Source organism: Photinus pyralis, unplaced genomic scaffold, assembly GCF_008802855.1.
Source record: "Photinus pyralis isolate 1611_PpyrPB1 unplaced genomic scaffold, Ppyr1.3 Ppyr1.4_LG3a, whole genome shotgun sequence".
NCBI lineage: Eukaryota > Metazoa > Arthropoda > Insecta > Coleoptera > Lampyridae > Photinus > Photinus pyralis.
Window position 1 is genome coordinate 18,407,051 of NW_022170509.1, and position 27,745 is coordinate 18,434,795.

A 27,745-nucleotide genomic window follows, 5' to 3' on the forward strand; every position below is an offset into this window, starting at 1 on the left:
GCGCATGCGCAGGTGGTATCTGTGTGGTATCAAGTTATTGCAGTTTGGCAAACAATTTTTAAGCTTTAAAACAAAGGGCTTTAATTTAATTATTCTCATATATCACGAGAGTTTACTCCCTTTCACAGGAAACTTTTAACAACTACATACACACAACTACAATTGCCTTGACCGTTATACTACCATTGTATTGATAAACGCTTATACATATAAAAATCACACTTACCTATCTATATGCCAAGCCAGTTTCACACATTGCAAGAGACATTCCTCAGGAATCAGATATGCATCCACTTTTGTTGGTACATTTGTCTTTCCAATTAGAAGACAACAAAAGTATTGCCCATTTTGCTTTGCATTCCAAATCGAAGTAGATCTAAGTAATTAGTGAACGACAAATTTACATTAAGTGTTTATTAAATAATTGGCAGTTAGGTGACATGTTTAAATACCAACTTATTTTTATATTAAACATATACCTAATTGTCTAAAACTACAACTATTCACATTCATAGTACTGAATAGACTGTATAATCGAAAAGGTAGACCCATCAAAAATTGTTTAAAAGAAACCTGGGCTAGTATCGTTTCACATTTTCACGAAGTCTTCTATTTCATGAAACTGCGAACAACACTAACCCCTCTCGTTTTATGCTTTGAAAAGCAATTACATTCAATGTTGAATGGAAATCTAAAACAATAAAAACGATAAACCATGCAGACTCAATAAATAGAAGTAGTTAACATTAAAGTAACCACTAAAAACATACTACAATGAGTAAAAATTATATAAAACAAAACAAACTTTGTACAATCAAAGAGTAAAACGAGAAGTAATTACTTTAACGAACATAAACCTTATTTTTCAAAACATAAACTAAGAGTTAACTAATAAATACAATAATATCACCAAATATAACAGTGCAATCTAAAAATTTGGTATACATAACATACCTGGATGAAAGAAAACAATCTCTTCAACAGAAAAAGAATCTAATTTTCGAGTCTACCAGTTGGCCGTCCTCTCGCGTCTGGCAGTTGTAATTTCCTAACAATAATTGTACAGTAAATCGCTCACTATTTTTTTTCTTTTTCTGGTATTGCAAATCCCTGACTTATCAAGAAATCGAAATCCGTTTGGTACCAGACCAAATGCCGCAATTAAGAATGAAGCGAAATGAACGCGGTCGCCATTTCTCAAAATGAAATATTCTAATAAAATTAAAAATTTGTACTATACATAAAAAGTGATATACAAGAACTTTTAAGAGGACAAGTTATCGGGATGGTTTTTACTAATCGGTAAAATTATATAAAACCTAGGGAAGACTGTTATGGGTATCTGAAACTGAAAAAGAGTAAAAAGTTCTCGTATACACTGGAATAAAAATAACATAAGCTTCTTGCTACATCAAGGTTCTGTAATATCGAGGTAAAATCTAGCAAGTGATAGTGGCAGTGTTTGTACCATACCTAGAGTTTAGTTAAGTTATTTTCAAAATTCCAATTTACAATAAAAACAACTTCACCCATCTGAAAGCGCGCGCGTATCGATTAAAAATTCGAAACTTTTTCAATTCAATTAATTACATTGTATGTAACTTGCAGTTTTCTGTGTAATATACAAAGAACATATCTACCTATGTCTTAAAACCTAATCTATACATTTCATACAGTTTAACTGAAGATATATACAGTGTGATAAATATACAATAATACACAAAATAAATTATTATTGATCGTTCGTCAGTTTTGTAGAAATTCAAATCAAAAACACCGTAAATAGTACGAGTTGGATTAAAGCAAGGAGGCAGTGTTATCGACTTTAAGTCGCTATTCTAAATCGATAATTTAAAATAAATATCAAGCATTTACTGAAAACGAAACGGTTTTAGTAAACGCTTTTTTGAACACAATATACAGTCTACTATGCATTTACGATCTCCGGTATTTTTACTAGACAAATTATGAGTGCCGCTCGATCGTAAATGCTAAGAGATTCCGTTTTCAACTTGTAACAACGAAAAGGGGACGCTCAATCCATATTTTGCTTTGTGAAATCGATATATAAATTGAAAATCATTTATTGTAGTCGGTATTTAAAAAACTCGAGCAGAGGATGTACATTTGTCAATTTGCCCATCCGTCGTATTGCTCTTGTTGGCTGTGATTCCACTCACTATTCTGGTGATCGGCATGCGCATAATCAATGCTAGTGTGGTCTTTATTCCAATCCCAGTCCTTTCCCTTAGGTTTAAATTTGTCACGCATCGAACCGACGAAGCTATCGTTCCTTTTCTGCCACGAATCGTCTCGCCATTGTTCTCGATAGAAAAACTTCTTTTTGTAGTGCTGATCCGGTTTTTGCTTTTTGTCCTCAGTGTGCCGTTGGTATTTAAGTAGAGCGGGATTTAAACGCGTCGGACTTTTCTCAATTATCATTGGCGGATTAGGGCTGAATCGCACCGACAGGTTGGGAGACGAAGGAGATGGCGTTCGTGGTGGTCCTGACTCGTCGTTTTGTTCAGTTGACGGCGAATTTTCGATATTCGGTTTTTTCAATAGGGAAGGTTTGGGCATACAATTCAGTTTCAAAGCTTGCTTAATCGGCGGTATGTTCAATGAAGGGGGAGGCGGGTCTCCGTGACCGATACCGGAATCGGGCGAAGTGTTACAGCTATCACCTTCGGTGGAGCGCCTTCTCTTATCTAATTCTGTCGAAGCAAAAGCCACAAGTCTATCAAATCCTGAGCTAATTCTATCCTGCCATTTTGATTCCTCGCCCTCTTCTTCAGCTTCCGCATCTAAAAGTCGCTTAATTATAAAATTGTCACCTTTTTCAAAAATATGTAATTAGTCCCAGGGCAAAATGTAAATCCACGCTATTATAATTTAAGTATTTCAATTGTGGGAATGTGGGGTAGGATTACTGTACCGTATGTCCTATTTTAATTGAGACAGGGGTGTATCTCAGCCATTTTTAAATAATAATAACAATAATAGTTTAATGTCCAACAGTTCTTTTTACATTCGGTGGCGGCTAGCTCTGGCACCTAAGCCACGGAAAATCTTGACGATTAATCTGCGCATGTGCAATGTCAACTTGCCTATTTACACGCTTTTTTTTGAAATTTTAACCATAGATGTCTCTAGTAAAGATAAGCATATCGCATATTGTAAACAGCTGATGTGCGCGCAACTGTCAAATTTTTTATTTATAAAGATATTTTTTTGAAATTGTAATAACCGATGGTTCTAGGAAAGATAACCATATCGGGCACGGCCATGAAGCAAAAATTAAAACCTTATTTTTTACGGTTTTTAAATAGTAGGCCAGGTGAGTCCGGAATAGAGTGCAAACATAAACTTCAGAAAAATCGCGAGGGCTAAACAATTATTGAGAAACGGAGGGAATCGAAATAGGATCTATACAACACATACTAGATGAATTGAAAGAAGAAAATAATGGGAGACTGGAACAGCAGAGTAGGAAAGGACTACAACAGGGGAATGGGAATGGGGAGGATACCCTAAATAAAAATGGAATAAAAATGATTGACTTCTGCAAAGGAAACGACCTAATAATAGGAAACAGAATGTGGGAACAACCAATGGAAGACAAATACACGTTTACAGCCGAGGAACGAAACGCTAAAAGCCTGATAGACTTACATAACAGGACGAGTTGCTGAAATAGCGACATACAAAGGCTGACAAAACATAAAAAAAACAGCATGGAAGCAATATATACAAACCAAAACACAGAAAAACAAAGAGGAATATATTCAAAGATGTGTTTTTTTTACAATAACTTTTTTTGTAAGCGATACAGAAAAAATTCCTTCCTTGGTGCAAGACTCGACACCATAACGAACCAAATAGCGAAAAAAGTAGAACAATAGCTCTTAAGATAAAAAACTAGTAGCGTCTCAAAACGAGCGGACGGACAAAGTGGCGCCACAATAGCGCATTTTTTATTTTATTTTGAAATGCGCTAAAAACCAAGGTCTCTCAAATGAATACCATAATACAAGTGTTTACCCCTATGAAAATAAGTATCACTATAGCCAATTATTATTATTATTATAAGCACTGTTACTAGGTTGTCGTTTTTCATTTTTAACGGTATAGTAATTTCTTTCTTTCTGCTGAGAGAAGTAGGCCCTTTTTGTGGCAAATAAAACTTTTGAGACTTTAACCAAAATTGTATGGCGATCGGGAGATAGGAAAAACATCAATTTTTTCTAGCGACAACCTTTTCTCTGTTATACCCGTTCCTACAAATGAAATGCTTTAATCATTAATAGCGTGCGGGATCACTTTTTATGATCATTTTTTGCCCCCGAGATTAAATTTGCTCAAAAAAAAGTGGTAACCTAAAATAAACCAAAGACAACACTTGCTATAGATAATTTTGGTGCACATATTAAAATTGGTCATTATCATAGATAGGGTTTTTAGGTACCACCACCATAAAAATTATTATTATTAAAATACAGCTGAGCAAAAATTAAAAATAATAGCAAGAAGCTACTTACCCTAAATTACTCAGCCATCTAAAACTACTATGGTAGAGGTAGTAAATTGCATGCGTGATTTTGTGCACGTAAAAGTGTGCATGCCTGTACTGTGCTGCCTCCTAAGTCATTGTAAACTACAGTAAATAAAAATTCTAATTATCATCTAATTGAGTAATTTTCCTTACTAAGTAATTTCAAAGACGAGTTTTTAACCAAAACGGTGAGCAAATCATAATAACCAACAATAAAATGGCACATCGTTTAGTTAAAATTAATTTAATAGAAAAGCTTTTCATTTCCACATCAACAAAAATAGTTGAGTTGTAGGGTAATCTTTGCAAGTTAGAATTACTCACTTTGAACATAAGCCTCAAAGAATGGTTTGAGTTAAATTATCCTATCAAACTTGCATAGATTTTTCACACCTTATAGCTATAATTGCAGACAACAGTACAGAATTGAATTTGTCATTAGAAGTAATAAAGAATTCATATTAAAAATAAAAAGCTTTACGATTAATAGAACAAGTTATTACCTTATGTGCCGTATTAAAAAAGAAATGTACAGGGATGAAAAGTCGTTGTGTTTCAATAATGCAATCCCTTCATTCCATTACTTACACCTGCTACAGTTCCCAATTCGCTCATGCATTGATTTTTAATTCCGCTGCACAAGTCCATCTAAACACTACCCACTACAACTAACTACTCTACTCTAATCACGAAGGCCGCTTTTTCTACCATTGCGTGGTATGTTAAAGGAATGTAAAGACCGTCTAATTTTTATAGAATCAAAGAAAGCTAGATCTAGTATTTTGATACTCCTTGAGGGAGTATGCAGTAGTGGACGTGGGCTGTCGACCTAGCGGTGGTCAGGCGACGCCTGGAAGATCAAGGGAAAGTTTGTAAGATCAACCTCACGGGATAGTTTTCACCATACCTGTGTGGCTGTGATATCACGATTGCACAGAGCTGAATCATTACTTAAATATCTGACAAGTGTTTGATCTCAGGCTGACATCGAGTATCTCTAACTTGACTGTGTGATCCAGAATAATGGAGGACAGTTAAAATTTGGCATTGGCAAGCATGTTTAGAAGGTAGTTTATTTATGCAGTAATCGCCATCCATTGGCAGGGTTTTTTATGCGAATTTTAGTTTTGTTGTATCGCGATCCATGCATTTTAAAGCAAACAGTTAAACATGTAACCTTACCTTTTAAGCTTGAAGGGTTTAAAGAGGATGACTTTTGATGCTTTCATACATGTTTAGAAGATGTCATATTACACTCGATTGTGCTTACTTCAATTCAATGAAAGACAGGCTACCTACCATGTTAGTACTAGTTTAATTAGCATGATTATTCCACAGGCATCGTTACAATGAATATTTGAAATCATGACCTGGAGAGTGAAACTGCGCTTGATAAATTAATTTTCTTTAATTATCTAATTGATCCACCATTACATTTAAAAAAATGACATTTGATATGGTACCAACATTATACACATTTAGTGTTGCGGGAAATTCAAACTGTCCTCAGTTATTTTGGATCACCCAGTATAACAAACTGGTAAGTTACTCCAGAAGTGACCATGTTAGATCATAGAATAATTTCATTTGAAATTAACTACAAGGGAGTTATGGCAACCCTAAGGTAACGGATATTCTCCTTTACACACATCTTGGACAAATACTTTAGAGAGCACCCTCTCGAGTTCTGCTAACTTACATGACAAACCTAAGACTATATAAGTAGGAGATTAGAAGGGGCGTCAGAGGGAGGCATGAAAACGATTTTGAAGCTCTATAGAATCCATGTCTCCTGCATTCCGCCTAAATAAAATTCTAACATAAAGTTCATATAATAACCCAGCTGGCTTCAGACGAGAGCATGGTCCCTACACCGACAATCTCTCAGATACAGCAGAGGTATTGAGAAACGTTCACTTTCCTGGAACCACCACGGCGCCATATCCCAACTGGCCAGTGGTAACCCGCTTCACTCCCACAGAGAATGAATGGCGGTGAAATCGTTCACAGCATAATACCAGCCCTCCTGCAATGGGGACTGATGTTATTGTCATCTATTTAGTAAGAATATACAGTGTGTCCGAGATCGCGTGGGATTGCATGGGTAACTTTGTTATTATTAAAGATAGAGAATTGGTTAAATGGGCAATGTTTTGCAGTTTTGGATGCTTATTTAAAATTTCCTTATGAAAATCCAAAATGTCGCATAGGTTCGACGTAAATTCAAAAAAACTAAAATTGGTCATTTCCTTGAATGTCTTATATCATCGAAAGTATAAGAGATAAAAAAAAGTGTTATATAAAAGTGACTGTCTTTGATACGCTTAATTTAGAATTGATGTCAAAAAAAATGTAAGATGGCCACTTTTGAGGAACATTTACCAACTTCCTAAAGTTAAATGGGCGCCATATTGGATTTCTAGATTACTTGATAGATTTTTTAATTCTCTTTTCAACGAGTCATCATAACATAGGATTGAAAATAAGATACCAATTATATTAACGGTTTTTGTATTTTAATCAAGTAGTCTGTGACGAATAAAAAAAAACAAAACAAAATCTATTCGAGGCAACAAAACAATGAAAATCATTGCACCAGATGTTTAAAATACTGGCCATTATTAGTGAAACACACTTCAAGACAGTTTAGTTTAGGCAACGTGTTGCCATTGATGATTATTATTATTATTGTAGTGGTAGCTACTTCCACTTTACTTTTATTTTTTAATTAAGTACTTACTTTTATAATTTAATGTACTGTACATAATTCGTGAATTGTGACCTGAGCAGCCAGCTTGTTGGTAGGTAGCATAAACCAACCCTTTCTTCGAAACGTACGTTGTTGAGAAAAATCCTTTAAGGAAGTTTATTGGAGAATTTGTAAATCATGGTGAGCAGTTAAAGATCCAACGAAGATTACCGGTCCAATTACATGACTTCCCATTATGCCATAAAATACATTAATTTAAAAAAATATTACTTGATTTCGGTGTGAAACTACAACATGTAGGTTTTCCTGTGACGAGTATAGTGTTCATTATGTCGATTTGAACACTCCGTAGTTAGAAAAATAAGATTCATCTGTCCATATACTCGGACTGGTAAAATTGTTAGTTTCGATATTCTTGCGGATAAACCACCTACTGACCTACAAAATGTGACCTGGAACAATGCATCAATGGTAATACATTGTGTAAAATAAAGCAAAGTGTCTTGAAATGTGCTTAACTGGATAATGGCATGACATTTTTTCGAACGGATAGTTTGTAGTTATACCACCATTTGTAGATATGTAAGTATGGATAATAAGATAGTCAATAAGTGATGTTATAAAAATCAAAATTTTTCTAGGTCTACTTATATAAAATTTTAGAGGGAGTTGTAATGCCCAAACCCCCCTCTCATGAGTGCGCCCCTGATTTTTTAAACATCTGATGTAATTATTTTCATTGTTTTGTTGGCTCGAATAGATTTTGTTTTGGTTTTTTTTTAAATCATCACAGCCTACTTGATTAAAATATAAAAACCGTTAATATAATTGGTATCTTATTTTCAATCTTATGTTATGATGGCTCGTTGAAAAGAGAATTAAAAAATCTATCAAGTAATCTAAAAATCCCATATAGCGCCTATTTAACTTTAGGAAGTTGGTAAATGTTCCTCAAAAGTAGCCATCTTGAATTTTTTTTTGACATCAATTCTAAATTAAGCGTATCAAAGACAGTCACTTTTATATAAAACTTTTTTTATATCTCTTATACTTTCGATGATATAAGACATTCAAGGAAATGACCAATTTTAGTTTTTTTTGAATTTACGTCGAACCTATGCGACATTTTGAATTTCCATAAGGAAATTTTAAATAAGCATCCAAAACTGCAAAACATTGCCCATTTAACCAATTCTCTATCTTTAATACTAACAAAGTTACCCATGCAATCCCACGCGATCTGGGACACACTGTATACATGCTGTATCACTTTCAAATACATATCTAAACTCCGCGTCAAAGGTTGGATTCGCTGGACTATAAACAGTCAGGAACTTAACTATAAACAGCCTCCTCCTATGCTGGGGTATGCAGGCAATGAATCCATACTAATAAACGGCACATTCGAGGCTGCTCTACACAGTCTGGTGCAATCAACTCATATAGTAACCAAAGAATGGTGTAGGGGACACTCCTTGTCCATCAACCCGATAAAAATGGAGCTCTTCATAAGAAAAAGAAAGGTAGAGGGTCTTTTGAGTTCCCCTGCCATACCAAAATCACCTCCAATTTTCAGTCAGTTAAATATTTAGGCATCACACTTGACAAAAAACTGAATTGGAGCAAAGGTATCCAGCTCAAAGCCGAAAAAGGGCTTTCTGGCAATGCTGCCGCGCAATTGGCAGACTTTGGGGACCATACCTGAAGGCTGTCACTGCCATGTTATGTTACGGAGCAATGGTCTAGATCAAGACTCTCCACAACCTTGCCACATGTGCAAAGACTCGCAATGCGAACTACCCCTACACCCATCACCAGCAGAGGTACTAAGGTGGGTCACTCTCAAGTTCTGGGCGCTATCCTAGAAGGGCGATCGGACTCACTCACCCATCAATGCACATTAAGAGAAGTGACATCCCAACCACTAGGCAAACTTCCTACTGTATTCCAATCTGAATTTGTAGGAGTAACGCTCAGTATCAGAAAAGTTCTTATGCATAACATAAAGAACAAATTTATTAGAATCTCCAGTGACAACAGGGTTCCACTGCAGGCGCTTGACCACTGTAAAATTACCTCTAGGCTGGTTTCCGAATCCGAATGTCACCATGCACTAGAGCAAGTAGCAACACCCTTAAGCCTGTATGGAATGAAAGGTAATGAGAAAACCAACAAATCAGTCCGACTGGCCTCAAAACAGGTGTTTTATAGTCCAGAGCCGGGTCTTCCCCTTAGGCTAAGGTAGAAGCACATCTTGTAGAAGATGTTACATAGACGTTGAGACGACACACCACATATTTTGTGAATGGGACGCGTTAGTCCAACTGAGACGATCCATGTTCCATGTTGGGGCCATCCTGGCTGGACATGCCTACGATTAGAGCTACATTCCCTTCCAGCATCCTTAGGTTTAGCTCACATGTGGGATAGCTTGAGTGACATTGAGGGGAGGACCCCACTCTAGCCTGGGATGTAGTACAAAGGGCCCCAGTACAAGGCCTAAGTATGCTCCAGAAGATGAAAGGGCACAAATAAATCGGGAGTATTTTTATAAAACAACTGACTGTAAAATTTACTGGATTTATTACTTGTCTTATCCAATAAACCCCTAAAGCGGATCTTAAAAAGCGCAAGAGCACCTTGGAATAGGCTTGCTACATGTGGTATATAGGCCAACTGTCCAAAGTTTGAACCGAATCGGTCCAAGCGTTTGCCAGTTATGGTGTTCACAAACAGATGGCTCCACTGACCCCCTGTAAAGCTTGCATCGCCTTGCTCTGCCGCTTAATAATTAAAATTACAACACTATTGTAGATGTTATTATGTATTTTAAAAAATTATAATTCATAGAGGGGTCAGAAAAATACTGAACAAAAAAAGGGTCGCAGTATCTAAAAGGTTGGGAACCACTGGCTTATACTGTCAGCATCTTTATAGCGTTTTCGATTGGCAAAACTCGTACTGCACGAGAAACTGAAGAAATCCATGTGAAAATTGCTCTCAGTGGAACATAAATATTCGTAAATATTTGTTGTCATTTGTCCATAACCTCATTTTAGATTTAGGTAATCGACAAATCTCTATTCTAAAAAATGACAAACGATTTCAGTATTATTTATGATAAACGATGAGGAATATAAATTTGAAATTCCTGTAAAGGACCAATTTTTGGCGTTCAGTTTAATGAGTAAGTGCAACTTTTTGTAAAATAGAAGGTATGGCTAGTTCATCATCTTCGCTATCGCTAGATTACGACAAAAAACTCTCCCAACGCAAGAAACAAATTCAAATTGTCGCACGTTTGTTTTGAAAATTTGTTAACTAGCAGCTCCATGAGCTCTCGGACCTCGTGCGTCGAAATTTGCAGTGAGTGCGTAATTGTTGCATCACATTTGGCAATGGAACACAGAAAATTGCCCTAAAATTACCAATAGAACGTAAAAATTGCACTCGTGCAGCACGAGTTTTGCCAATCGAAAACGCTATTAGGTTTGTCTTGTGTCAGTCCTATATGCTCCAGTTGGTTGTGTGCTACACAATTGTTCGTCTTAGACTCTTACCCTTTGCTCAACAAATGTGAGCCCCTCCAGCTACAACCTTACATTTAAAACGCGCCTTGTAATAAAAATGAGTCTATAACATTTAGTATGCCATCTCTCTTATTTATTTAAATGGTAGCGAAGAGAAAATAATTTTTATTGCGATCTTATGCCGCATTTACATGAGGTCAATAGCTTGACCCCATTAAGTGGCTCCGTGTAAACACCAGTGAAAGCCAGTTACAATCCCGTACAGTTGAAATTGGCTTCAAGAGTAGCCAGTGGACCAGTAGTAGGCGCCCCCACCACTCAAAGGAGGACTGGCGCCACTTGGGTTTAACATTAGTTTCGTGTACTGCTGTGAATGGAACCTCAAAAGTGGGGTACGGATAAGTATGAAATTCTTCGAATAGTATACTGGGAAAGAGTGCCTGAACAACTAATTCAACAGAGAGGATATGCCCATAATTGGTAAAATCTTCGTCCTCAATGCGCACGCATCCATGGTTCCGGACCGACTGGAGGCATTGGTACCAATGAACTGGCTTCATGTAAATGTTTATTCACTAGACTCAACAGGTCAGCTACTAGAATCCAGCTATTGAACTTACTGGCCTCGTGTAAACGCGGCAGTAGGTCTGAGAATTACATGACAAATTGTGACCAAAGAAGTCTCTGTCTCTTCTTAAATATCAAATACCACTATGCTTAAACTCTGCTAACAAAATAGAACTAGACGTCATTTTATAAACTAGACTGCGAAAAGCTGTTGACAGTATAGCCTCGAAATGCGCTAAAAATGGAGTTTTTGAATAACTTTTAGCTCCCTCTGCTGCTTACATTCTAAACGAATAAGTTTATCTACCTACAACTACACGATAGCATTACTGAAACACAACTATGGAATTGATATGACTTGCCCCGCACATTACAAACTAAAATTAAAGCACAATGTCCATTACCAATTAAATTTTATCTACCGAAAGAAAAGTTAGTAAAGAAATTTTAAGTGACATGCAAAACCAAAATTTTAATTTATAGCAAGTTTTGGACCTATAAAAAAGTAAAAATGACAAACAGCAACTTACCTTCTTCGTTCGGTTTTCGGATGCGCGTAGGTTCGGGCGCTTCGTCTACCAACGGAGTTGATGTATTCGAGTGGGTTTCCGAGGAGACGTCGTTCAAGAACGTTTTGTGACCTTCCAAAATGTACGTCGATCTCTTAATGGGATTTCGTATCGCTGTTCCCGTCATCCCGTCACGTTTGTACTGGCAGTCGTTATTTATATGCTCAGTTTTAATGGGGCCTTCTTCGTCGACATATGTTGGAATATTAGGGAGCATATTCAGAGGTAGGTAGTTGCGGCGACAGTATACGTTCATTCGGTCGTCCACTTCCTCTTTAATATGCTGCCCGTTGAGAACGCGGGCGGCCTGTAAACTAGCTGCTAATCCCTCAGGTACAAATTTGTTTCGCGGCAATTCGGCGTCCAGTATGGGCGGTTTAACGTCGCTGAAGTAAGACTCATGATATGGTTTAATGTCCGCTCTCGGTAATGGTGTGTAGTCGCCCGGTGGATAATTTGAACCCGACCTATTTTGCACCGGGTACAAAACGGTTGTTCTCGGGGAATACTGAGGTTGGCGCGGCGACACCGTGGGGGCGGCAACGTATGAGTTGTGTGGCGGGTTATTAATTTTACTATGTGGATGCATGTAGGCCAACCCTTCAAGGCCTTCTGTTGATGATGGTCTCGAAATCGGGCTATAAACCTGCCTAATTAGTGGTTCTGTTTCCTTACTTTGTGATGTTAATTCCGTGTTTGGTTTTGCATTAACTCTTTCTGGCCGAGGAGGTATATTTGCATTAACCATTGACCTTGGAGTTAACGTTGTCGTGCCCTGTATGTCGCTCATGTCAACTGCGGCGTTGATAATTGACTGATTCGAAATTTCCAAAGTACGTTCGATTTCACCCGACACCAGATCTCCAATAGTTCTTGTGGCAACCAGACCATCGTTGTGATTGTAGGTCGGGAGTTGAGCCGCCAATTTCTCTTGAGATAAATGCCGTCTCAGTGCTAATTTTGCCGGGGACACCTGAGTGTAGTCGGGTTGTTCCGCCGTTAATTGTCTTGCGACCTGCGGCGATCCGCGAGGAGGCTCTGGTTCCCGATAGCAGTCGGAAATGTTCATGTGATTTTCAATTGCGCGCGATTCATCCATTGGCCGTACTAATGTTTCGCATCGTGAAAATTTATATTTCGATTTCTCTTCAATTTTTGAGGCGAATTGATTGTACTGGATGATATTATTATTGAATGGCGGGTTTGCTGGTGAAGTGACCGAATACTGATTGTTATTGCTGTTCATGTTGTACATATGGTTGCTCTGAGCTTTGTTACGATTTTGTTGGTCCTCATTTAAAACGGACGTAATGATACTTTTCAGCCTATCTTCAAAATTAGCTATTCTCGGTGTTTCTTGCGACCGTTGTGGCACAAAGTTCGTCGACTTAACCCTTTTGGCAGCAGGTAGAGGGGCCGGCATTGTATTCCGAATAATTCCCCGCTGATTGACTTGGTTTGCGGTTTTGACACCGTTTGGCAAATGAGACGTGACTTTACTAGAGCTAGTGGTCGACAATTTGCTTGCTTCAATTTTACGTCCGGTCTCCAAGATTTTCTGCGCCAATATTTCGGGATTTTGCTCTTCAATTTTGCCAATGTCGGGAACATCGGGCCAATCCTGCGATCTCGTTCTGTACTCGCGACTTTTTCGTGACACTTTCGCCGCTGGTTGTGTCGGGCGTGATGTTAAGACGGTTTGAGTCTGCTTACGTTCATCGTTACACTTTTCTAAATTATGCAACTCTGTTTCTAGACGCGAGACTTGGTTGTGTAATTTCTTGCGGTGAGCGAGAGTCGACGATATTTCCTTGAGAATATACTCCTGAGTCGCATTCGGCGAGAGATGATGAACATCGTGCTTAACGTATTTTTCTACAATTTCTTGTTGACGTTCCAAAACGTAGTTGTTTTGCTCCTGTTCCAAATTAGCGACCTGAATTTGTAATTTGCTCGCTTTTGCTTGCAACTCTTTATGACGGCATACTATCTCTTTTGCTTTTGCTAACAAATCAACAGGCGACGTCGCATTTATGCCTAACTCGCTCATCCGCGCTTTCAGCAGGGCTACACTATCGTCTATCAACACTTTAATTTGCTTTTCTAACTGAGCGGCGCGATTTTGAAGACGTTTGTTCCTCTCCTATAAATAAAAAACAAAAAATGTATGGGTCAAACGGGAAGAGACAAAGTTACAACTACTCTAAGTGGATTATCAGTCAACATCGTTTGAAATCACCACCTGTCGTGATAGTTAAGGTGCAAAGTAAGTGGTTTTGGAGCTGCTTCGTATTTAAAAAGTCATTTTTCGAATTTATATTTTGGTAAACATAGGGAAATGCACATGCAATGTACCGCTTCATAGCAAACCTGAACGAAAATATGTCTGGCGATAACGATTCATATCAAGAAACGTATTGCGGCAAGCTAGCGCGGTTGTCACGATTCTGTTCTGTAAAAAGCCGAGCACGTGACGAAAATGCAGGTTTACTATTCGTTTAAAAGAGTAAGGTAGTCGTGATTGTTCCGTTCCTGTTTCAGGATTTCTACCACGCGATTAAAGTAGTAAAGAAGATGGGAAAAAGAGAGCTTCTTGCTTGAGTTCGCGAGCCTAAGCATACACTGTTTACGTGCGTTAAAAATTATATGCGAATTTTTCTACTGTTAAAGATTTATTTATACGTTTTTTTTCCCTAACCATTGTGTACCATTTTTAAGTGCGTTGAAATTGAATTTTTAGCAAAGTTATCAAGTGATTTTATTACACGTATGTGGAAAGATTTGTGGTGCGATTTCAAAAACTGGAACGAACACATGACTGATAGTAGTAAAGAATTAGCAGCAGGGGCGGACTGGCACGGGGGGGCGGGTGGCGATTGCCACCTAGCCTGTAGATCATAATGGCCCGTTGGAAATTTATAAGTATGTGCTGTATTTAGTTTCTTGCACTATTAATAAATTATTAACACGTTTCTCTAATTGGGGTTGATGTTAGGTTGTTAAAAAATTTTGTTTTAATTGAAGTGTTTTGCAATGAATTTATCATTTTTTGTCGTAGTATTTTGAAAGTGCTGAAATACAATGATAGGTGACGCACCTCGTGTGGATTGTATATTTTGTTACTTTTAATTATCAGCTGCAATTTAAAAAAACTGTATGGTAATTGATTTTCGAGAAAGGAGTACTTTAAAATGTTTCTGTGGTGCACCTCAGAGCTACCCCCCCCCCCCAGCTTCATTACTACACTAATACTAAGTACCCAGTCCGCCCCTGTGTATAACCTTCCTTTTTTACCAAAAATTCAACTACACCAAAATTTCTCGGGAAAACACTTTTTCTTATTAATTTGGGTGCGTAGAATCCAAAATCAATTCGTACTTTTTCGATCATACTTCTCAATCAAAAGTTATAGACTAGAAACCAATTTCGAAAGAAAATTCAAAGGGCTGTAACTTTTGAACTAGTAGCCCAATCTTGGAACTTTTTGAAATTATGGATTCTACAGGCCACATTCTATAAGAAAATTTTTTTTCCGGGTCGATCTGAGACAATTTTTTTTCGGGGCTCAAAAAAAGGCAGTGTATAACCAGGGGCGCACTGGCCCGGGGGGGCGGGGGGCGATTGCCACCTGGCCTGTACGTCATAATGGCCCGTTGGAAATTTATAAGTATGTGCTGTATTTAGTTTCTTGCACTATTAATAAATTATTAACACGTTTCTCTAATTGGGGTTGATGTTAAGTTGTTAAAAAATTCTGTTTTAATTGAAGTGTTTTACAATGAATTTATCATTTTTTATCGTAGTATTTTGAAAGTGTTTTTGTGGTGCACCTCAGAGCTACCCCCCGCCCCCTTCATTACTACACTAATACTTTAATGGCCCGTTACCTATGCAATTCCACCTGGCCCGCAGTTACCCAGTCCGCCCCTGATTAGCAGCCCCCATTATGCCCAAAGAAAGCGCAGGGTGTGAACAAGTAGTTGTTCGTGTTCACTTAACCAATCCCGGTCAGATACGAGCGATTAGCGTTACTACACCTATAGCGGGTCAAGGTTTCTAATGTTTTTTTGGTGGCCAAGGCAGATGCTTCGCTCAAAGTATTAAAGATTTTTGTGTACTTGTCATTTCAAGTTGCTAAATTTGAGTTGTTTTCTGACCTCAAGTGATTTGATCCCAATCCTAGGGTTTTGAAATTTTATTTTACAGGAAGGCTTTCTTAAAACAACCCCCCCCCCCACTGTTTTAACAAAATTATGAAGCCTATCCTAGCAGTTTTAAGAAGTCAGGGGTTCCAATCTGTGGTTTATTTAGATTTTCGTCAACAAACAACAAGTGAACTAATTCCGTCACAACGAATTAGATATTTAGGTTGTTTATTTGACTCGCGCGCGATTACGATGAGTCTTCAAATCAGTTTTTATTGAGCTTTACCAAATTATTGGAAAGGTGGTACCTTTCAGAGGCAAAAATCTTTAACGCTTAAAATAGCTAAAGGCAGATTAATTAATTGAGAAAAAATTAAATATCAAACAGCGGAATGTTGGCGTTTTGTTCCAGTGCATAACAACAATATCGCGTATTAAGTTCGCGAACTTCGATCTGGTTTGCTTGGTTTCGAAATACACATTTTTATTTGGTATTCCCCACGAACAAGGGTGGTACGGAAAGTCAACAGTACCATTGCAGTGATCTATTTCTAAATCCTTAATAAGATCGGTATTTTTTTCAAAGAAAAGGATAATTACAAATTGCATAAAAATAATCTATCTCAAGCCAATATAGACAACAAGCGACAAACACAGATGGACAGACTAAAAATAAAAAATAAAATTGGAAAATTCGAAACGATGCGAGTACACAGACGGAGAGACAGACTGCTGGTTGACTTCTACCGCAATAACTTACCTTTTCCTGTCTGATTTGACAATCAACCGTATTTCTGTAGTTCGACTTTCTCAGTTGGTTAATCATCGTCATGTACTGATCTTTTAGCATGTGCATCAAAATTTGAAGAGCGTAGGGAGTGCTTTCGGGAGCCTGAGGAATGTCCAGTTCATTGTGAATCATGGCTGAACTAAGGGCGGTGAGTTGTTGATCCACGCATCCGGGCGCCGGTGGTAGCTTCTTACCAATTGCTAGAACAAAAATTGTTTTAGGCCGCTACAAAGATTAAAACAAATCAAGTTTTCAACCTTGAGGAGACGTACTCAAAAGTGTTTGACTGTGTAGTAAGTCTAAGCCGTTTATCTTCAGAGTCTTCTTTGGTTTGCCTTTTTTCATTCTGCCGCGTCTCGCCTTGACAGGTGGAAGAGTTAATTTCTGCTGAGGTGGAGCTTTTCCCCGTGATAGTTTGCGTCGCAATTTTTTCGGTTGACGCCTCACCTAAAACACTCTTGAGCAATACGCTAAAGACGCACATTTACCTTCTGAGTGATAACATCATCTTCAGATTGGCTGCTTTTCCCCTTCGTAGAGCACCAATCCGACCAAGCGCGCCTAGTTGTCGGCCCATAGCTGCTATCAAGGTCGTCGAATTCACTATCGCTGCTCGTGTCATTCATTTGCTTAGTCAAATCTCGACGTGCCCTGTCCCTGGATCCGCGTGTAGTACTGCTGCTATTACTTTCCTCTTCGATCAAGGCAGACTTAAATTATAAACATACACTTATTACTTCCGCTCATATGATTACATATCTCTTGCTAATTTTCAATGCGTGTGTCTGAATAAATTTATAACTAATCACAAAATAGTGACTTTAAAACCTTTATTTAAATGTCGTAAATACGCCAAATTTAATGAGCGAGTTTTAACGTTTCAATAGTTCTACGCGTGCGCAGAATAATACAATTTATCATTCTTCAAAGATTTGATTTTTGGAAATGGTTAAAAACAAAGCAATCAATTTTTATTTAAACAATTGAAAGTGGTGGCTCCCTGGTAGGAAAGCGTAGAACTGCAACCGCAATTTTTAGGGTATATTTTTCATTATTTACAGAAAAAAAGACTGAAGAGGGGTGTCAAAACAAAATGGAGACTAGACAGCCTATGTTTTTCAAGTATCAAAGGAATATACAGGGTGTTCCTAAAGATGATGTATATACGGAAGGGGGTAAACTCTTTGTCTTATTTTATGACTAAAATTTCATATAAACATAGGTCGTTACCGATCTATAGGGTGTTAAAATTTCACGATTTTTTAAATTTTTTCTTTATATCTCCGTTTTTAAGACCTTTCCTCAAATTTGGAACGATGAAAGGCGTTGTGTGATGTTTTTCAGGGGTCATGTTCCATTTTCTACCGCTGAACTTTTTTTGGGTGCGCCGCTAGTAAAATAAGAAATCAATTTTCTGGTTTCTTTAGAACTTTCTTGATCTCTTGCCATTTTTTCGAATCTGCGAACGTTAATGTGAAAAAAAATACAAATCAATTTTCGGTAGTAACCTAAGTGAAAGTAAAATTTTTAAAATGGCCCAGTAGGTCCTGGTTTTCTTTGGTTAATCTCTTGTTTTTATTATTTTTGATAGTTCACATTTGAAATTATATCTTGTGTTTGCATATGTAATCGTGAAATTATAACACCCTGTAAATCAATAACAAAGCGTTTGCGAACCTATGTTTATATGAACTTTGAATCACAACATAAGCCAAAGAATTAGCCTCTTTCATATGTAAAAAGAGGTTTCGCCCGAACGCATTTTCCACGCATTGATCAAAATGCCATAGCTATATGTGTTTTTCTTTACTAGAAACATCTATCATTAAAATTTCAAAACAATATCTCCGTAAATAAGAACGTTTTTACAATATGCGATATGTTTGCCTTTACTAGAAGCGTCTTTGGTTAAAATTTCAAAAAAATATCTAAGTAAATAAGAAAGTTGCCACTGGGCAAATTAATCATCAAAATTTTTCTTGGTTGAGGTGCCAAAACTATAAGATACCAAATGCAAAAAGAACGAACTAAATATATTGAAAATTGTACGAGTAGGAGGAGAAAGAGGCCCTAATGGTGGTCAAGAATTTTAATGAATGTGATAGGAAAGTGTATTAACTCCGGATGAGTGCCTGTGGCTTCAATAGAATACACACTTTTAGGAATATCGTCAAAGAGTCTCTATTTTAAGGTGTAATAACAATATTTTTGGATTATTTGAGGTAATAAGTCCTTCAACAGTGAATTTAATTTGAATGGTGCCGTGATATCAAGCAAAAAAACTGTAAGAAAGGTTTACCTGTTGACACATGTCAACATAGTCAAAAATGAGTGTGCAATTAGCGCTACAGGTGTTTAGTAGAACAGTGCCACATGCTATAAAAACCGCTACATAAACAGAGGGGAATTAAATAGTACAATACGACAGCATTTTGTATGTTTGTAAACAATTTGTTTCATTTCTTGAATAGTAGAAAACTGTTTAGTCCGAATTTGCATAATGGCGCTATGCATAAAGTCATTCTGTGGTACTTAATACGCTTCATAGTTGCAAATTTTAAAAAACTGATAAAAAACCAACACAAAATGCAAAAATTATTGTTTTGATGGAATGACAAACAATTACGAGCATCCTTGCATTGTTTAAAAAAGAGAAAACCCAAAACGAGAATATATACATAATGGCATACAATTTAAATAAAGATGGCCACGAGGCCTGTGAAAACTATTTGCATATCGGGTGATTATGCCATATATTATGATTATGCCCTTAAATAATTCTAATTACTAAAAATAAATAACGAAAATGTTTTGTATGACAATTTTACGCTGGAAAATATAAAAATTTCTTCCACAACTACAAGCGTGGTATATCGAATAGGAGAAGCAGGTAATCCTCAAAAAGGAATGAAACATGGATCGATAAGACGTGATCATTTAATCACTTAACCAACTTATTAGGTATCTACATTGAGAGTAACACATCGACTTAAGTTCTACACCTTTTTTTATTATGATGTAGGAGTTCATGGTTATTGTGCCTGGTATCCATGTCCATGAACTAAAACGTACAGATCTTAAGTGTCCAAAAAAATCAATGTACTTTATAATCAAAGCTACTTATTATGACAGAAACTGCCAATACACTCCTAATTCAAATCTGTACAAACAATTTGTAACAAACAGTAGGTGAATATGGGTACGATTGATCCCTTCTTTGATTATTCTGTAAATAACGGAACATAAACTGTGGTATCTCTACGCCTGCGCCCTCTGGGAGCCTCAGTAGAAACTAAAAAGTAAAGGGATAGCAAAATTGTATTTCTGTTTGGCAAAAATAGTTTGATTAAATTGTTCACCATACAAAAATAACAATCATAATTTCCTACCTTATTTTTTGGATGTTTAAGCCTTTGGAAGTAGCGTTCTAACTTGGTACGATCTATAATATGCAAATAATAAGAAACCGGTTTGCCGGTCCAAGAGACGGATCCTCGCATCGGTGACATTTCAGAAACATGTATAATAGTACCGATATCACTGAGATTACGATCGGTAATGCGAAAATTTAGCGGACAAAAGCTCTTCGACGAAACAATACGAGCCCCATCTTTTAAATCGGCAAACCGTTCCTTTAACTGATGGTCAACGGACGGACCGAACGCGAAGTTATTAACAAACACGATCGACGCTGATGTAATTTTCTCGCGATGCTCTTCCATCAGAAAATCTCCCTTAATTAGTTTGTACTCTCCAAACTTTTTGCCATACCACTGCATCCATGAACGAAAATACTTATTCATAGCCTGAAAAATATGGGTTACGATTTAGTGGATGGTAACAGCCAGGCTTACTTCGGCATAGCGACTAGGAACCTCTGCTCTTTCCACTCCAAGGCATACTTTACAGGGTGTTGCGGCAGCGACTTGCAGAACTACTTGCCCAACACCCGACCCCAAATCAATAAAAATATCATCCTGAGTTATTTCAATTTGGTCTATCATTTGACAAACAAGGTCATACGATGTTTCGCCATATACCTACTCCACAACATGATTATACACAATTATAAACAATTTGTAGTATCACCTCCGGTGAGAATGGTTCGTACTGATTTAACTTGTCGGGATCAGTAACAGCCTGGTTATAAACTTGTTGAAGGATATGCCGCAGTAAACCTCTTGACGGATACTTGTTTAATCGTTGAGCCGTTAACGACGTCCCTTTCTCCTAAAACCCGACGTGCAACATTTCCAAAGATTAAAATGAATTCGACGTACCAAAGCAACGACGCTGTCGATAGCCCGATTAAACCTATCACATAGAGACTTCATACTATCATAGCTGTGGGTGTCATAATCACAGAGAATGTTATTTTCTAATGGCAGTTTCAGTTCCGGTAAATCTTCGCACACCCACCTATCACCAAAACTTTCAAAACGATTTCGCAAGAAAATATACGACACTTACCTGATCGTCTCCACAATTTCCAAAGCTCCGTCGTGTTTGTCCTGAAATATTAACCTAATTTAGATTCAACATTTTGTTAAAGACAAGTGCATATAAATTCCCCAATGTGAATTCAGATCAGATTGAAAAATTTGTTTATCGAGGACCAATCTTCAACTTCACCCCTAACTTTTTTAATTTAATTAATTTCAAACTTGCGAGTGAATGAGCAAGTAATATACAGTGGTTTAGTATTAAAGCCATAAGAGTGATAAATATATTGATGGGACTCTTGTGAGGCATCTTCAACTGTTTCAAATTAATTATTCAATTTCAAACTTGCAATTAAAGCTATTGATATAGAGTGGTTTAAGGTACTTTACTGATGTGAGTACGTGGTTACACTAACTGTTAATACAAAGCAATTACTTGCAAACTTGTAGTTTGTGGGGCAAGTACTGTTAAAGTTGTTGCTAATAAATTTTAGAAAAAGTTGTTTGTAGTTTTGAATCTAAATGCATTTTACCGATGATTCAGTTTAACCCTCAATTTTTAAAAAAATGTGCTCAATGGGCGGACCAAACATTCCAAAATACAGCAATGAATTAGCAAATATGTGCCATTACATTTAACAAAATCCGATGTTGGGGGTGCTACCTTAAAGGGCATATGATATAAACGCCTCTGCTTTGCAAATATGAATATAAGAATAAAACAAACGAACGAAAATTGTTAATACCTTGAATAGTAATCATTTGCGTTAGGTTTGTTTATTGAGTTCTCTCAGGCATTTGACCTTGTTAATCATGCGCTCTTACTACATAAATTACCAAGTGATGAAGTAAGATGAATTGCTTTGAATCTATTTGAATCCTATACTGTGAAGCGCTACCAAATGTCAGCCTTCAGGAAATTGCGATGTAGAACGCTGGGCCTGGGTTAGGACCGTTGTGAATGTGATTCCGTGACTGCATGATGTAGTCATATTGTAGTGTGTTACGCGGACAATACCAACCTCCTAATTGCAGGGAAGAAAGTTCCTGAAACGCTTCAGATTGCATAGTACGTTCATGATAAAGCTGCAACGTGGGCTCAGAGTAACTACTTACACTAAACAGGAGCAAAACGATATTACTTTAGTATCGTAAGTCGCGCGACATGAAAACGGCAACAATAGAACTAAATCGCCATTTGCGTGCTTATAGACTTTGACCGTCACTCTTCCCAAATGTGAAACGTCAATTTTTAGTTCTTGGCCAACGAAACTACATGTTATCCCAATGAAAAGTGCAAGTGGAAATCAGCTGTTACTAACGTTTCACTTACCAAACGGGTTTCATGGTAAAGTCCAAAACATGACAGGGATTTTGAGAGATCATGGAAATTTTTTTGCCATTCCTAGGGATTTCAAGCTATCGCGATTTGCAGAATTGTAGTAAACGAACGCGGGGGATTACAGGAAAGCCCAGTACGATGGGGAATTTTACCTGCAAGTTTTGTTGATGAGATTGTTTTTTTTTACAGTACTGAACCAAACAGTTTCTACCCAGGAATTAGGAAAAAACCTCAAAGGAAAGTTTTTTTTTTTTATTAGAATAGTAAACACCTTACCTTATAATAAGGTAAGATGGCTTCCCTTTTTTTTAATATCTTTAATTCTTGGTTAATCGTGTATGAAAAGTAGTCAAAATTTTGCAAAAATTACGTGTCAACATCTTCACTGCGAAATTAACCATATGGCATGTATTGTGTCTCCGGAGAGACCGTTGGCGCTTGGTAGAGGATTGACTTCTTATTCCGAAAGTCCCTCCTAAAGAAATTGACCTATATAAAATAAGAGAGGGACAAATAAAATGAGTCGAGGTAGAAGTTATTGACCTCTCTAAACTTTCTACAATTTTGCACTACCGCCACTGCCACCGCCAAAAAGGCCACATCCGGTTGATTGATATCTGTCAAACGAAATTCATTCACCAACAGAACGTGTCAAACTTATTTTTTGATATATTGATTCCATCGAATTAATTCAAGGGGGTTGGCCGTTAAAATTTCAAGAAAACCGCTCCATAAATAAAAAATTTGGTGCCGCGCGTACAAATTTACGTGAGACAAAATGCGAAATTAATTTGGCTCTCGGAAGTGGTTAGCGATATCGTAACCAAGACTTGTACGGTTTAGAAAAAAGGTAGTACAGTACACCTTTAAAATATATATGAACAGGGGGGGCGAACATTTTTGTTAAACACTTCAAATTTAATATATATATATATATATATATATATATATAATATAAATATATAATAAAAGTAATATGGAATATTGGGGTGCTATTGTGGGTGTGATGGCCATCTACCGATAAGACACTTGGAGTTTGGTCTTTAATTAATTGCAGATTAGATAGCACAATTATTGCAAGTGTCCCAATCAAGAACGACTTGTAATGTAGGTTACTTGTATTACTCAGTGAGAGTGACATACAAAATGTCCTTAAAAAATTTATATCAATCCGCTTCCCTTTTGGTCTGAGCAGCTACAAAATTTGAGCCTTAATCAAAAATGTTCGTAAAACGGTGACTAAACCACCCACAAGCGCCTGTCCAGCTAGCTCAATTAAACACAGGTACTAGCAACACCTTTAAAAGAAGTGATTATAGTTTTGTTAGGGCACGTCCACGATGAAAATCTAGATATTCAGATTTTCAATTAACACCTGATGTAATTCTGGGCACGAAATGGAAAATTTTAACTTGAGAACTCTTACCTGGGTCGTAATTTGGGCTCGATTAATCACAAAACCGATCATTTACAGATGAACAAACTTATTCGACACAAAACAATCAAATAAGCTTAGAAAAACAAGCATTCGGGGCCAGAACAACACATACCACGCAACAAGCGATTGATAGAACAATTAATTAAAGAAATCTCAATCCAAAATATCCGGTCGTGACTGCAGTTTACTATAAATGACGCACAAACACAAAACACCAGGTGATATTGCTTCGAAACTTCACTTCTCAACTTCAATTATAGCACTTGAATCTCAATTTAGTTAGACGACAGACCTCGTTCTAATTAGTGATGTAAACTGAGCTCGATAACTACAGCACTCCGACTAAGCTTTCTCGTAAACGTGAAAATACGCATCCGCTTCATTCGCCTTAACATTCACTTTTATCACCACGGAAAGAAAATTCTTTAAACGCTCTACTTTTCTTCTACACAACTTTACAATTAAACAAGACTGACTGACTGACCAAACGAGAAACAACATAGTCCCGAAGAAGTCGAATTTTGACCCCACGAGACCTTTTATTCGAGTACCAAAAGCATCAAGGTCGACATATATCAACGCAACCTATACCTTTAATTTTGTAGCTGTGACAAATGGGGGAGGGGCTATTAAAAATTAGAACTAAAGCGCTAAACGCATCCGGTAATGTTATTACGAAATTTACAGAATTTATTGCTGTTTTATGGGGCACATAACTTTTTACCTGGCTCACGGACAAGAATAAGATTTAATAGTTACAATTTCTTTGCGGATGCTTCCAGACCGACGGACGCACAGCAGAACAGATAGAAATATTGATGAAGTCCATCTCCATGAAGTATTACTAAAATAGGTGAAGTAGGAAGTCTGGTGTATTTTCCCCGGCGAATGGGCAACCACACTATTTCAAATAAGACCTGTCAGATCTAATAATAAAATAACTAAAATCCAGCTGTCACAAACAATTGCGAAGGCAACGGTAGGAATACATTTTTGGCGTGTTATATTTTTAAAACAAAAAATTTAAAATGTTATTTTTTGTATTAAAATACACATTTAAAAAATGAGGTCAGGTTCCATAACTTTTTGACCTGACCCCATATACTTATTTTGAAAAATTTATTGAACGCAAAATTAAAGAGGGGGAAACGAAATTTTGGGGGGTGCTAACTTTTTCTTACATTTGTTGAGAACTTATTTAGTGTCTACTTCGGTGTCTACTGTTTCTTGCGACTACAACATATTCTTTATAACGATTGTACCTATACGCTATTTTTTACATTAAAATATACATATAACAAAATGAGGTTAGCTTCGATAACTTTTTGACCTGACCTCATATACTTATTTTGAAAACTGCAGATTATTCAACAGTCATTGTAAAGAAACTTTTGTAATAAACATTTTTCTGCATCTCTTTTAACTAATTACTAATTAAATTTTTGTATTCTTCCCCATATATTTTAAGAGAGTGATCTTGCCGTTTTAAGTTTGAACCAAAAAGTGCATTCTATTTTCCCTTTGTGGGTACTCTGTACCTACTCTCATTCGACACTTTGTTTTCAATATATCAGCAATTACAACAACAGCACACTTTTTTAATACAAAAAAATCAAAATCAAACAAGGAACCACCGAGTATTGAAGGGGACAACCAAAAACCCTTTCAAAAAACGACATTCTCATATGGAACTTTGGTGACCTCAAATGCAACAGGGTTCTTACTTGGACCACCATCCGTTCCCGAGTTACCGGGCGCACAGGCGGACGGACAGACAAAACCAAATTCAATACGGTTCTTCTTTTTACTTAAACCTAAAGTAACATATACACAATGTTTCAAAACCCTAAGATCTTCCGTTCCCGAGTTACCATGCGAAAACATTCACAATTTTGGTTTAATTAAAAAATAATATTCACCAGTAACAAGAAGTGTCCGCATGCAAAGGTTCAAAGAAAAAATTCGTTAAGCCGCTTGTGAGCAAAAGGCGAAGTGCACTTTCAAATTTGTTTTTTCGATCTTAATAGCCCTTATGGACATTTCATGCCTTAACAAGAATACAAACATGAAATAATATTTAATTTCTGATCGAATGACACCAATCCCAAGCCTGTAAGTGGTGTAGCTCCGGAGCCTTCGTGACTCGGACAGACAGACATCAAGAGCGAAAAAGTGCACTTTTTATTTTTTTTAAGTGAAAGTGCACTAAAAACCTGTTCAATAGGGGTGGTCAAGGTTCTAATGTCAACAGAAATAAAAACAGTTTAACATATCGACAATTTATTTTCCCCAAAGTATACACCTAATCTGTCACCACCTACGCCACTGTGCAAGTTAAATTAGACTAAATAAGAAGGTAAGTGTATCGCCTATTGTCATATTTATTTATATTAAGCTCCCATGCAATGTTTCTAAAATTATTCCTGCACTTGCAATTTTCAATGATAAGTAACGTAAGTAGGTAGTAATAATATGCATAAGTTGCAAGTGCAACGAATTCTCATTATTTGTATACACAAAACGTGCGTGTGGTCACGTTGCCCTTATCAGCTGATCACAACGATGAAATGGACGCCTCTTAATTTTACGTTTATTTATTGGTTATCACTACCTACGCGGGCAGTTCGCTGAAATAGGTAAATAAAAATTCTTTGGATACAGGCCGTCTCCGCCGCCACTTTAACATTAATAACGAGGAAGGCTTTTCAATGTGTCGATTAGACTATGACACTACGTGTGATATCAAAAGATTACACCGAAATGATAACTATTTTACATAAACACAAACTTATGCAATCGTATTCACTCCACACTAGCAACACAATAAAATATAAACAAATTACCGCGATATTTGTTTATTTACATCCAGTAGTCATGGGTTTGCAATAACGAGGGCCCCCCAAACACCGAAGTGTACAACAAAATAGCTCGAAAAATGACTAGGGATTCACAAAAACACGATAAGAGGAAAATGATTCACGCGAATATGACAATACTGCCAATCCCAAGAATGAACAAATAATTAATAATTATCTTACATTTCCACGTCCTGAGGTTAACGGCCAAGTATATAAGACAGGTTCTGCCCCCGCGGGAGAATGCAATTTTAGCTCCATTTTCGGATTCAGCCGTTATCTACCAACAACACACTGTACACGATCTTTTAAAAACATGTCCACTACAACAGTGATAGAACCATTATTATTTCTATCAATTATACTTGGATTTCACATAGCAAAACACGCCATCTCAAAGCGTAAAAGTGCTTGCGCACTACGTTCGGCGAGAACAAAAGTTACAGTGCAGGATTACCACCAGAACATTTTTAAATTTGAAGATAGCATTGATGTTCTGCGCAAATCTAGATTTAAAAATCTAACTAAAATTGTCGATACTACTTTCTACAGGTGCATCCTAGTTTTATTCCCCTTTCCCGTTTTATAAGAAACTATTATTATTGCGTTACTTTAATCGTCCCACCAATAATGGGAATTGCGCTTCATTCTGGCTCAGTTCGTTTGACAATAATTATTCATAAAAAACCGGACTGTATCTACAATATTTATGGGTTCATTGATCCGCCAGTGATTTGTGTGATCCAAATTTGTTTTAACCAATGAGAAAGCTCGTCACTGCGTCCTAAGTTCAAATTTAAAAACG

General features: G+C 37.0%; 1 protein-coding gene across 5 annotated transcripts; it reads right to left on the reverse strand.

The window, feature by feature from the left end:
- Positions 1 to 399: 399 nt before the first annotated feature.
- Positions 400 to 27,394, reverse strand: LOC116166100 (histone-lysine N-methyltransferase, H3 lysine-79 specific). Of its 5 annotated transcripts, XM_031480943.1 has the most exons (12): positions 27,124 to 27,394; positions 21,334 to 21,374; positions 21,144 to 21,282; positions 20,953 to 21,093; positions 20,718 to 20,903; positions 20,253 to 20,669; positions 17,352 to 17,573; positions 17,121 to 17,310; positions 16,834 to 17,063; positions 11,890 to 14,071; positions 4,539 to 4,654; positions 2,674 to 2,804 (listed from the first exon to the last, which is right to left on the reverse strand). In XM_031480943.1, exons 1-11 carry the CDS (start codon positions 27,199 to 27,201, stop codon positions 4,566 to 4,568), a joined length of 3,915 nt encoding a protein of 1,304 aa, XP_031336803.1. In that variant the 5' UTR covers positions 27,202 to 27,394; the 3' UTR covers positions 2,674 to 2,804; positions 4,539 to 4,565. The 5 variants fall into 5 exon arrangements, with proteins under 5 accessions (XP_031336800.1, XP_031336799.1, XP_031336802.1 ...); XM_031480940.1 differs by lacking the exon at positions 4,539 to 4,654 and having other exon boundaries at positions 400 to 2,804; positions 17,136 to 17,310; positions 27,124 to 27,393; XM_031480939.1 differs by lacking the exon at positions 4,539 to 4,654 and having other exon boundaries at positions 400 to 2,804; positions 27,124 to 27,393.
- Positions 27,395 to 27,745: the final 351 nt, after the last annotated feature.